The following is a 13335-nucleotide window of genomic DNA, read 5'->3' as shown; positions in this document are numbered from 1 at the left end:
TTTTCACTCTCTCTCTTTCGCTCAAAACCCACTCAGAGTCACGAACAGAGCAGATGAAGGGAAAAAAAAACTCTTAAAGTAATTTCCCAGTTTGCCTTGCTGAAGGTCAGGCTGGGAAAGAGCCAGCATCTCTGGTAATTGGGTCTATGTGTGTGTGTGTGTGTGTGTGTGTGTGTGTGAGTCTGTGGGGGGGAGGGGGGTAATTGAAAACGCTTTTCCTCCCTCTTAGCTTGGAGTCTAGCAATGCAAGATGATGATTAAAACTGGATGTTGTGTGATTTCGTCAGTGACTGTTTGTGTGCTGGCCTGTTACTCCTGCTGTATTCCATCCTTCAGCGCCTGTCTTGTATCTTTTCTCGTTTGCGGCAATTGTTCTCTTGATCGGCGATTATTGTGTGCTACATTTAATCGAAACACTCGCTTTCCAGATTAGAAACAAGACACACTTACCTCCCACACGTTGGACTAATCTGCCTGAGGAACCTGGCAAGATAAATGTGTTTTATTACTTTTTAAAAACAGATTTCTTTTTTGCTGTAACAATCTTTTTTGACCACTTTCTTGAGGTTTCTTGTCTTGCTTTTGTGTGTCCTGGCTTGTATCCGTTGCTTTTGCTATCAATTTTATCTTATATTTGTTGTTGGTGCCTTTACACTTCTTTGTAGACCACCTTTTCATGCTGTAAGAAAATACAGATACAAATATTTCAATTTTTCAATTGTTACGTACGCCATGAGATTCATAGGCAACTGTACAAAACGCTTTTAGCATATAGTCTGCATAGTTTCTAAGTATATTTCTAGAACATACATCCCCTACAGTTCAATCAGTTCAAAAGAGTACAAAAAGCAATGTACATGAATAAACGTGGGTGAGTTTGAATACATACACCTAAGGGCAGTAATGAGGACCAGGGACAGACACCGGTGGGAGCTGGCTGCTCCACTGCGTTCAGGCTATAAGGAGGGAGTGTTCTCCATTTTGGGGTTTCTGTTGGCCCTTGATGTGTTTCTCAGATTTTGCTCAGTTTTCTTAGCGGCGGTTTGGTAGAGGAAGAGGGAGGGATGGAGTCAGGAATGAAGGCAGGTCAGAGAGGACTCGAGGGGGGCATTGAATGAATCCCAGCCGGATGGTAATAGCAGGGTCGATGTTCTGGCCAATTTAGCCTGCTCTCTGCCTCGGCCCTGCACAACACTTTGCTAACAATTACTGATAGAAGGAAACGGAAGAAAAGAGGGATGAAATAAGAGAGGAGTGGAAGAGGGTAGAAGCATGCAGAGAGGAAAGATGGAGTATGGGAGTGGAGTAAAAATGGATTAAAGAAGGGAGAGATGGAAGCAAAGGAGCGACAGGAAATAAAGAAACAAGGCTCGGAGCAAATTGCGAGGCCACAAATTAACAGAAAAAGAGAGGAGGGAAAACGAAATCACCAACTTTCTTCAGGAGAAACTTCTAAGTCTCCCTCTGGAATCCACCAATAATGAGTGTGGATTTTAAGGCTATGTTGAGCTAACATTGTACAAAGGTTGTGTGAGCGTTTTGCTCCCATCTCCCCCCGCTGTTCTCTCTCTCAGGATTAATTACCGGGTGTCAGTCACAGCTGACGGCTCTCCCACGCTTCCTTGCTCCCACTGGTGCATTCTGGGAGAGCGACAGGTACAGCCAAAGGTACTTTGTGTGTGTGTGTGTGTGTGTGTGTGTGTGTGTGTGTGTGTGTGTGTGTGTGTATGTGAGTGTGTGTGTGGAATGCAGTGGGGAATACTGACACATGGTGGAATGTGTTTAATACTTTATACAGTCATAAAGTTAGATAGCGCTGTTGCAACTCTCATCTAAGCAACAATCAAACAAAATAAACTTTCTGAGGGGATTAAACACACACTTGCCGACACACATCTTTGTACATTTTAAAGGACATTACTGTCACATGAAAGAAATACTTCTACATATTTAGAAATATATTTATTTGCTTTCTTGTCAAGAGCTAGATGAGAAAATGAATAACACTCTCATGTCTGTATGCTAACTATGCAGCCAGAGCCAGGAGACAATACGATTAGCTTAGCATAAGCCTGGCTCTGTCCAAAGGAAATAAAACTCTGCCTACCAGCTCCTCTAAAACTCACTTATTAACACATAACTGTTTTTAAAGAGTTACATTTAACAAAGTCACACAAAAACACACAGCAACTCCCATGTTCTGCGTGGTAAAATTAAAAAGAGAGCATAGATGGATATATAATCAATATATATATATATTGATTTTCTAAGAAAATTCCTAAGAAAATCAATATATATATATATAATGGACGGGGGGAAGCAGCAAAATATATTTAAGCCACCAAAAAAGGCAGACCTAAGAAATATATATATATTACATTATATTATATATATATATATATATATATATATATATATAATATAATTATATTATATATTATATATATATATATATATATAATATAATGTAATATATATATTTCTTAGGTCTGCCTTTTTTGGTGGCTTAAATATATTTTGCTGCTTCCCCCCATCCACAGCAGTATGTTCCTTAGCTTCCGTGCCGGTACTCCTGCCTAATCCCCAAACTGGGGGTTTGCCAACCACCATCTACTTTAGGTAATACACTGACTATGGATAAGAACATCATACAACCCCATTTCCAAATCAGAAAAATCCAAATTATCCCTTTAATTCCCTAAACCTCCTTTATTCATGTCTGTAAGTGAGAAATAACAAATCTCTTCAATTGGGATGACAGTTCCATTTTTTTTATCCCTTCGCAGACAAGAACAGAAGAACAAGAGCACATGCCTTCTTAGACATTGACTGGAAACATTCACATTCATATTACCTTTGTAATGCTAAGTTTATGATGCTATAAGTCTAGATAACAGCCGAGTAATGGCTTTATAGTTCAACTCAGACGGCGCACTATTGAGGGTTGAAAGGGAGTAGAGGTTAGTTGAACCTAGCACACTGACAAAGGCACTATTATAATGACGGTTGGGTGTAGGCACCTTAATTTAGAAACCCCATCTGTAACTTGTTCTCATTGTCTGAGAAGCAAACGGAGAGAATGAGGTGAAAGAGTGAGGGAGGAAAAGTGGCTGCGGAGGAGAAAAATCGGGGGAAAGGCGGAAAGGCAGAGCTTTATCATAATTTTTAATGAGAATTTATTAATAGTATCGGCTGCTGTTGGTAAGGAGAAGTTAAGTGATGCTAATATTAACACAGTGTACTCTTCATCCTCTCATCTTCGTGCTGTTAGTGACCCTTAAGGTCATTTTCAGTTAAACAGACACTCCTCCACAACCGCCACCATCCTCCCTCGATCGTTCCAGACCCTGCTCCTTCCATACTAATCAGGGGCTTTCTGCTTCCTGGACGAACAGACGGTGTTTGTCTTCTCCTTCTGTCCTTCTCCATCTCTTTTCACAGCCTTAGCTTCCCCTAAACATTTACCACTATCTGCCAGACTAATGCTGGAATACAGTCCATACACATACAGCATGAGTGTTTTGTGCATCACAGGTAAAATTGTACTTCATGTCTCCAATAATGTTGCAACAAAGCGCACTTATTCCTCCTTAGGGTAACGGTGTGCACACACTCCCACGCACTGTCCCCTCCGCTGCTCTCTGTGTCTCTGTGAAATCACTCATTGCCACTCGGCTCCGCCAAAAATAACACTGATAATTAATTTCCGTTGTGAAATGATTCGTCGGTGGGCTGACTAGCTTTCATATTTCACCCTGCATCGATCCCCCTAGCCCGCTCGCGTGCGCTTCATTAGTCAGAGAGAGAGAGTGGGCGAGACAGGGAAAACAGAGACAGGGAGAGAGAGAGAGAAAAAAGGGGGAGAGTTAAGTCAATTACCGTCGCTTATGTTTGAAAGCAATGCAGAAAAACACATTAATTACAATAGTACTGACATGTTAATTGAAAATGATTTGGAGCAGGGGAGTTTGCGTCACATATCTGTAGAGCTGCTTCTCATATAAAACCACAGCGGTACATCAAAGCAGGAACTTAATAACAGGGTCCAAAGCAAACTTTGTCGAAAGTTATTGAGTGGGTGCCATGAAGACCCACTGTTAGCAGCAGGCTCGGGCGCTCTGCCACCTCCAGCTGATTCGACATATGAATGGGAAAGAAAGCTGGCGGCCTATTGGATTTCACTTAACATGCTGAATTAACTGAGGTGAAATTGGATCCTCCCTCGCTGTAATGGACAGGACATTAAAAGGGAATTCAAGAAGCCTCAGCTCTCAATAAAGGAACAACCCAGTCAATTATACATGTACATCCTTCTTATGTATGTGGGGAAAGAATCAGTTTATTGTTAACATTTTTTTCTTTGTATTGTTTCATGTGATCACAGATATAATGTGTCTCTTTCTACTACCATAATAAATATTAGTGCAACTCTGGAACTGCTTTGGCTTCTTGCAACTACTGGTAACATCAACTCTCCTCCATAGGCCCTCCGTCGGCACCCGCCCACCTCATCTCCAATGTGAACGAGACCTCGGTAAACCTGGAGTGGAGCCCGCCCCTCAGCTCAGGAGGACGCCAGGACTTGACATACAACGTGGTGTGTAAGCGCTGCGGGCCCGACGGGCGGCGCTGTCAGCCATGCGGCAACGGCATTCACTTCAGTCCCCAGCAGCTGAGCCTGAAGGGAACCAGGGTGTCCATCAACGAGCTGCAGGCCCACACCAACTACACCTTTGAGGTGTGGGCGGTGAATGGAGTATCGCCTCAGAGCCCTGGGCCGGAACAGGCTGTGTCCGTGACCGTCACCACCAACCAGGCTGGTAAGATGACCAATGATGGTTTGAGTGAGTAGGTCTGAAAAGACTAGGAAAAAGTGGATGTGTGTAGCCATCAGGAACAATACTGATTTGGACAGCTTTGCCCTGAGGTGCAGCTTTAGGTAGCTAATATTTTTTTGCAAGAATCCAATAGCTAAGTGTTAAAGGCTTTGCATAAGTGACCAGTAAAGCATTGATTAATTCAATGATAAATAAGTGCTATGTCGATCTGACTGAAAGTGGGCAACACTGATTGGCCCCATATATTGACATACCAATATATAGTTTTAACCCTATTGAACATATGCAAGATTTATGGACTATTTATTTGCCGGGACCTTCATACCAGGCCAACAATTAGGCTACTAATGAGTTATTGGGAAAAGTTACCATAGAAAAATAGTTTAGACCACAGAAAATAGGCGTTTCTGATTGGTTAGCCTGAATTGTTTATTAGGACACATCACCATTTTAGTGTTTAACAGTTATACATTAGTGCACAATGTATTTAACACTATATGTAACCATGGTAACTATGGTTACCTGTTGCTAATGAGACTAGTCAACTCTTGTAAGTGAAAGAAACCCAGACATGGATTTGCTTGCCAAGTGAGTAACTTGACTTGTCTGTGTGAGCATGCAATGGAAAGAGTGTATGCAGTCAGAGAAGCTTTGTAGTTTGAGGGCTTATATTTGATGCAGAGCACAGGTTTGTTAGACTGAGCGCTTGAAGTACTTTTTGGGGGGCAATCTGTGTGTCAAAACATGTTTATTAAAGCTGTTAATAATTTGGGTTAAGGCTGGATGATTGCCGAGGAGGATGATGGATTCTCTGCAGTGGGAAATGATATTCTGCAATATTTCACTTGAGTTTTGCATAATTAGGCATGAGAAGCCTAAGCTGAAGATAGGAGAAATATGCTATTTTTAGCTCTCAAGCTAATGAACTGGATAAGTTGTATTGATCTGTGGAGGATTCATTACAAATGTTGTTGGATTGTGTGTGTGTGTGTGTGTGTGTGTGTGTGTGTGTGTGTGTGTGTGTGTGTGTGTGTGTGTGTGTGTGTGTGTGTAAATATTCTAGTAGAATACACCCATGAATACAGCCTCTCCTTCAGAGCTAGAGAAGAGCCCTCTAGCCCGGGGGTGCGTTCAAAGCCTCCCGTTGTTTTGCTATTTAGCCATTTTGTAACCGGTTGTTGTGCAAATGGATTTTACGACCCTGGCCCTTTCTCGTCATCCCTCCTTGCTCTCCTCCGCTTAAAGCCGATCATTACCTTGGTCTTCTTTACTGCTCTGCTCTTGGGTGGCAAGCTAAGTGCCTTTTTGTGTTGTTTTTTTTATCACTAATTTCCATTCCTGGGAAAAGTGAATATCATGAATGGGGCTCTGACTGGCAATCTAAGGACACAGTGACTTGATTTATCAGCTGGGGTCAGGAAGATGGAGATGAATGGATGTGCTGCCTGTGGGAGAGCTGCGTTGCAGCTCTGCGAGTCCTGCCAGACAGGCATGTGTGGGAGCTGTAATGAAGCACACCCTGGAGTCCAGGCCGAGGGCTCGTGATAGCATGTCAGTATGGTCACACTGGAGCAGAGTTGCGCTAAAACTGTGCACACTCTCACACATGGATTCAAACAAAGACATAGTAACACACACAGTGATGTCCCCCTGAGGTAGCTCCAGGGTAATCTGCTGACTTCACGTTGTAAGATATTGATGATATTGCCTTTGGCTCGTCACTGGTGCATGTTTCACAACTGTTCCCCAGGATTAGTTGTATGAAGCCTGCAGCTGGAAGCTCTATTATGGTGTGTGTTTGTGTGTGTGAGTTTGCACATGTGCAGAACTGACTGCATGCTTGTCTGAAAGTGAGAAAATGTCTTATACAGAATGTTTGTATGCTTATGGATGGAGATGATCTACATTTGCCTCTCAAACAATGTCCTATTTGTCTCTGGGTGTGTGTGTCTCTTCTAATTTGTGTGCATGTGTGTGCGTGTTAAAGAGAATAGCTCCAGACTGATTGGATTTCTTCCTGCTAATGCTCGGTAGGGGCTTTGGAAGCTCTGGTTTCAGCCGCTGGTAATCCAGCCAGTCATCTGTGGCTGTCCCTCTCTCTGTATCGCCTCCCCTCATCCAGACATTGTGGATTACACATTTATTATGATAGCTTTATTAGGATTTATAAGCGCTGTGGAAAAGACACCCCTGCCACCGCCTTTCCATAAAAGTTCAGATTTCGGCTAGAGAGGAAGAAGTGAGGTAGGCAGGTTGGAAGGGAGGAGCGCTTATGTATTTTTGCGTGTGAGGAAAATTGAGAAATATGCCTGGAGACTAAAATTAGGACATGAGTGTTGCTGATTGCATGTGCATGCATCTGTGACCAGGCATACATTTGTGTGTGTGTACGAAGAGGTCAGATTTCGTGTTTCGCCATGAACAATTCCACTGTCGTAAATCAGCCAGGGTGTAACCCTTTCGCCTGGACTGCATGAGGAAAGGGAGGGGAGAGAGGGGGGATGTCCAGGCTTTGAACTGACCCCTGGCTGTAAATTAATGTTTTTTTCCTCCTTCATGGGATAAAGCACTTTGTTCGTGTGTGTGTATGTGTGAGAAACAGGGAAAGAGAGAGTCAGAAAGAGAGGTGTTTATGTCTCAATACAAAATACTTGGCAGGCGTAGGTGACTAAAAGTGAATTAGTGCATGAGAGAGTGTGTGTGTGGGCACGACTGTCAGCGCACATGTGTGTGAGTTTCCATCTCTGGCAAATCGGACAGACGTACATGTGGAAATGTGTTTTGGGAGGTGGAAGCAGGCTTTATAGGCGGGGAAAAGGATCTTGTACGCAGGAGCCGTTTTCTCGACACCCTGAAAAACGGCTCCCTCCTCAGCTATTTTTCCTCGGTGGCAGCAAAAACGACAACTCCAATCTGGCAACCAGGCTCCAGTCTGGCAACCACATGTGCTCCCCGGCCCCTGTCTCTTTTAATGTCAAACTGTAATCGACCGCATATTTGTGCAACTGCTCACGCCGACCACAGCTGCTCCTCGCAACACAAATAATTTCTGATGAACATACTCGCAGGGACAAACTTGCCCACTTAACAAACTGTTATGCAGAGACAAAACCTCACAAATGTCTGCAAAAAAACTGACGCACAACCTCCACTTTTGTCCTGAGGGACCAAACCAAACCCAGAACTCTATGTGCCTCTTCCAGGTTTTTACTCATTATAATGTATGCATAGGTGACACATGATTGAATTTTGCTGTCTGTGTGAGATAATGGTACCTAGGTGTTTTTCTATGTGAATTTCTATCTTTCTGTTTGTGTAATGAGGTCCTTTATGTTGCTGGGTGTGTATGTGTGTGTGTGTGTGTGTGTGTGTGTGTGTGTGTGTGTGTGTGTGTGTGTGTGTGTGTGTGCGTGTGTGTGAGTGTGTGTGTGTGTGTGTGTGTTTGTGTGTATGTGTGTACTGCATGTGTGTGTTCGTGTGTGTACAAGTGTTGCAGGCTGTGAAAGAGTTTTTTTGGAGCGCACAATTCAGAAATGAGATCTGAATATTCATGGCGTCTAACACTTATTATTCCACCAGCATTTTTTGCCCACGCGTTCAGGAGGCAGTTAGAAATTACAGATCTGTCCCACATATTTAAATTCATCGACAGAGGTGCCAGCTTGCCTAGCATGGTCTGCCCAAGTTGCAGTCTCAGGTTAGTCTTGTCTCTACTCAAGATAGACATGTCAGGTTTAGTCTTGCATCAGCTCTGTACACTTGGTGCATGCATGGTTTGACAATATTTTACATAACATTGCTTTTTAGGCATTCCTCGTAATAATTTATCTTAAAAAAAGAAAAGAAAACTTGGCCTTGATGGATCACCCATCGTGTGTCTGGCTTGCCTCTTGCTTATGGAATCCCAGAAGGAACCACTCAGAAAATCACTCATCTTTATCCTCATATTAGTCGGGGGAAAAATAAAAATGCAACAACAGGAGGCGAACACGATTAAATCGCCATATCTGTCATCTTTGGAGGAAAGATGGATGTGTGGATTACCTCGGGGGCACAAAGGCCTGTGACCCCTTAGTGGTTTTCTTTCTGAGTCAATGCGTCCCCGGTCAGCCCCAGGAGGGCCTTCAAATTGGCTCTCGCTGCCGGGTAAGATTGATCGAAGGGATACAAATGGCCACCATCTAATTGTTTAACGGAGACGCAACACATTAGGCCAACAGGATTACACAACCTTCGGTTAATCTATTTACCAAGAGATGTCTGCAATCCCATCCCTCTCCATCTCAACCCCTACCAGTCACAACCCCCCCCCCCCCAACTGCTTCTTCACCCTGCTGAAATTCAATCCGAGACTGGTGCTTGAATTCCAGGCCTGTTTGAACTCAATCCCCGGCTAAAAGCAGGGTTTTGTTAGCGTTAGCTTAAAGGTTTGGCTCCCTGGAGCCCCTGGTCAAAGTGATGAGAATGCATATAATGTCATAGATAATGCAATCATAATCGGTGGACCGTGAACCCCTCATTAATCATCCCACTGTAATTTTTTAAAAGACAGATGGTCTGGAACGAGTAAGGTTACAATATCACTGAGGACCAGAGGTCAAAGATTCACTCCTTGTGAACTTGTAAGCGCAGAAGCAACAATGAAACGCTACATGGACATCAGTGGAATATTTTTTTTTGTGGTGCTTTGTTCTGGTTCTGTGGAGAATAGATGACTGAGGTTGTTTGGTTGTTGAGGGTACTAGTTGTTAATGCGAGAGGGGGTTTAATCTCCCACAGGAAGTGCTGGAGATGTGTGTATGTGCGTGTTTGTGTCTGAGCTCTTTTTATACCTGAGTTGTGTGTTCATCCGTGTAACCTGTTATTCTTTAGTCTATAACTCCACCTGCCCAACCATATATGCTCTTCTCTGGTCAAAACTCAATCCGTGGAAGAGTCTTTTGCTGTTTACAACACTATCTGTCCTACGCCTATGGATTTCTCTTTGTAGCGTCAAGAGTGTGTATGACCCAATTTTAGCGTTGTCACACTCCCTGAAGATAGGTTTGATTTGTGCAGCGGTGACACACTGGAGGGAGGAGACGAGTATAAGTCATTATCTGTGCTTTAACCTTCACATGTTAAAGGCGTCTGAACGCAGATAGCGCGGCTGCTTGAAATATGGCCTCATTATCAGCTGCAGCAGAAAGGGCTTGAGATAAGATCACTCACTGGAGCTTTAATGAAAACCAATTGATTTGCACTCTTGAAGACAAAAAAAGCGAAGGCGTTAAGCTCATTTCGAGCTTTCTGAGGCGTACTTTGTAGCAAAGAAAAGAAGAAGAAAATGAAGTTAGACATTATTTTGCCAGCTTGTAGGAAAAGTGGCTGAGATGCTAGCGTCAGCCGAGAGGAAATTGGATCACTTTTATTGATGCCAACCATTAGTCCAGTGTGTTGCCATACACTCTAGTGTTGGCAATTCAGCTTTGTGGCCATACAGCTCTGTAACGCCTCTGACTTTGAATGGAAGTGATTGCCTTGTGGCATGGCCCACTGTTTGACTTTCCCAGCAGGAGCAAAGAGTGGGGGATTTAGGAGAGCAACACAAAACAGACATGGTGTCTCAAAGGCTGAAATAACATGGAGGACTGGGAGAAAGCACTGGGCTAAGATAGCTTTTTCTGTCTTTCTTTGATCATCTCACTAGCTCCTTCTCCAGTGACTTCCATCCAGGCGAAGGATATCACAAGACACACGATCTCACTGGCCTGGCAGCCACCGGACAGAGCCAACGGGGTCATCTTGGAGTATGAGGTCAAGTACTATGAGAAGGTGAGGGTCCTATGGGAGATGTAGTTTCTGCCAATTAAAGAATTTCCAAAAGAATAGCAAAGCGTTTCAAAAGACTGTAAGAACATCACACCACATCTGATTGTTCTCTCTTTGTTTCTGTCTCTGTCTCACCATCTGTCATCCTCAGGACCAAAATGAAAGAAGCTACAGAATCATAAAAACCACGTCGAGGAACACCGACATCAAAGGTCTCACCCCCCTCACTTCCTATGTGTTCCATGTGCGCGCTCGCACCGCGGCCGGCTACGGGGAGTTCAGCGGCCCGTTTGAGTTCATGACCAACTCAGGTGAGTTCAGCCACGCCACTCCTGCTCAGCCTGCCTTGATGACATCAGTGCACTGCAGATCCAGAGAGGCTCGATGCCAGCTCTGCAAAATCCCGCAATGATAGCATGTTTTACGAGTTTGTCTCTTTCATTGTAGTCATTAATCAAAATAGCTGACGTCTATAAAAGATAAATGATATTGTGCTCCAGCACCTGACTGGTAACTTGAGTAGGTTCCATTATTCAAGTTTCAATGAGTCTCAGTGAATGTGCCAGCTACTGCACGGTTCAACTTCTATGGGTTTTTGAAGAATGATACCATTTCTGATATTTGTAGTTGGAACTGCTGAAAGGGACTTTTTGCTTACCATTAGTAGTCATGAATGCTATCATTTATTTTGGTTTTCCGTGTTTCCACCAGACACTAACACTTTATAAAACCCTAAGATAACAACAGTAGCAGCAAGTGGACTCTGATCTGAATATTTTAAATTAGCTTCTTAAACCCCACTGACCCTCCAGTTATTACAGACTCGTGCAATGCAGCCAAAGATAGTTAAACCCCAAATAACTTTATTTTAAGTTCTGGAGGAGATCCCAAAGTTTCCAAATATTTCCATTTGATGCAATGGAGCAGGCACAATACATCTGGAATCTTGGGAGAAGCTGATACAAAATATAAGTATGCAATTATACAAGTAAATATATAATACTGTCAGACAGTGTGGAATAACATTATTTTAACAACTTTAAGTTACTGAAGGGGAAATAAAAGAAAAAACTGAATGTTAAGGAGTTGGAATTATTTTGACTGAAGAGCCTAGACAAGTTCAATAATAAAATGTCATCAAACAAACCTAAGCTTACTAAACTTTTTTTTTTTTAAATATCTGATTTCCTCTAGTTAATATTATGCTATATGATATTAACTGTTAATGGGAAATTATGGCATAGACTAGAGGGTTACAGAGTTCCACTGTAAGCCCAGGTGTCCCGTTTGTAATGCAGATAGAGACAGCAGCGCATGATAATGACATGGTCAAGCACACATGCTAATGGGCCGGCATTGTCTCAATGGAATAGGAAGAGAGACACTGGCATGAAGTGTGAGGGGGGGGTCAATGACTTTGACAAACACAGAATGTACACAGGCTCTTTCATGTGCGGCGACTCGATCGAGCACAATGATATTGACTTTGCTCTTTGTCTCTGTCCAACCGCCCTCCCTTTCACTTCCCTCTGCTCCTCTCCTTTTCTTTCCCCCATCTTTCTTCTATTTTTCCTCAGTTCCAGCTCCCATTATCGGCGATGGGGCCAACTCCACAGTGTTACTGGTGTCAGTGGTGGGCAGCGTGGTCCTCCTCATAATCCTCATCAGTGCTTTCGTCATCAGCCGAAGGTGAGCTTCATCCCACTGTCCCTTCTGCTTTCTGTCTGTCCTTCTTTCCTGCCAGATGAGGGATGTTTTGCTTTAGCGCCGGGGAAAAGTGGTTGTCAGGAGATGGATGTCACTCGAAAATACACTCGCAAACACACACACACACACACACACACATTGAGCCAGACAGATGAGATGAGTGATGACTCGCCACACCAGAGACATGATTGACAGCTCCGACAGCTGAAAAGATGTAATCAGCGACCCCTCACTCCCTGTCCTCTGCATCCATCCCCGCTCCTCCCATCTCTCCATCCCTCTATCTCTCAGCTAGCGGCTGTAATCCCAGCCACCAGTTATTCTCTCCCGCTGTGCCTTGCTGATGGCTGCAAAGAGAACGAGAGAGAGAGAGAGAGAGAGAGAGAGAGAGCGAGAGAGAGTGAGAGCGATAACTAGAGGGAGAGGGATAGGAGGGTGGACAATGAGATAAGCGGGCAATGAAAAGTAGGAGATAGAATACGGAGAGAGTGAGACACAAAGGCATCAGGTGGATTTGCAGTGACCCAATCTCAGGGTGTTAACCAGTGAGCAGGACAAAGCACTGTCACACAGATGGGATTACATGCAGATGGGGCTGCCTCACCTCAGGGTGTTAACCACACTCCCCCTATCTGTGTGTGTGTGTGTATATGTGTTAGGGATGTATGTATATGCACATCCTTATGTAAAAAAAAGCATTGTTTTCATGTGTGTGGTAGCACTGTGGGAAGGGGAGCGTTAATTGTTTGTGTGTTGATTCCTGTACGTGTGTGTAAGTACCTTTTTATGGGCATTCGTTGATCCTTTTTTGTGTGAGTGTGCCTCTTTATATGGAAAGCAAATCATTGTTTGCATGTGTGTATTGGTGTTGGGAATAATGGGGAGTGAAGGGAGCTGTTGATTGTGTGTGTGTGTGTGTGTGTGTGTGTGTGTGTGTGTGTGTGTGTGTCCTCTCTTTCCATGTGATTGCTTCTCTCCC

At 43.6% G+C, this 13335-nt stretch overlaps 1 protein-coding gene across 3 annotated transcripts in view; it reads left to right on the top strand.

Moving 5' to 3' along the window:
• Positions 1-13335, top strand: part of epha4l (eph receptor A4, like) — a 51265-nt gene that overhangs the window by 25279 nt on the left and 12651 nt on the right. For 2 of the 3 annotated variants that reach the window (XM_078246762.1, XM_078246760.1), the window contains exons 5-8: positions 4485-4820; positions 10528-10652; positions 10801-10960; positions 12227-12338. In XM_078246762.1, coding sequence (XP_078102888.1) covers positions 4485-4820; positions 10528-10652; positions 10801-10960; positions 12227-12338 — 733 coding nt within the window. The remainder of the gene's footprint in view (positions 1-4484; positions 4821-10527; positions 10653-10800; positions 10961-12226; positions 12339-13335) is intronic. The other variant, XM_078246763.1, reaches the window with a different exon arrangement.

This window comes from Sander vitreus, chromosome 3 (assembly GCF_031162955.1).
Source record: "Sander vitreus isolate 19-12246 chromosome 3, sanVit1, whole genome shotgun sequence".
In the NCBI taxonomy this organism is placed as follows: domain Eukaryota; kingdom Metazoa; phylum Chordata; class Actinopteri; order Perciformes; family Percidae; genus Sander; species Sander vitreus.
The sequence above is the reverse complement of the archived record's forward strand: the minus strand, read 5'-3'. Positions and strand labels throughout refer to the sequence as shown.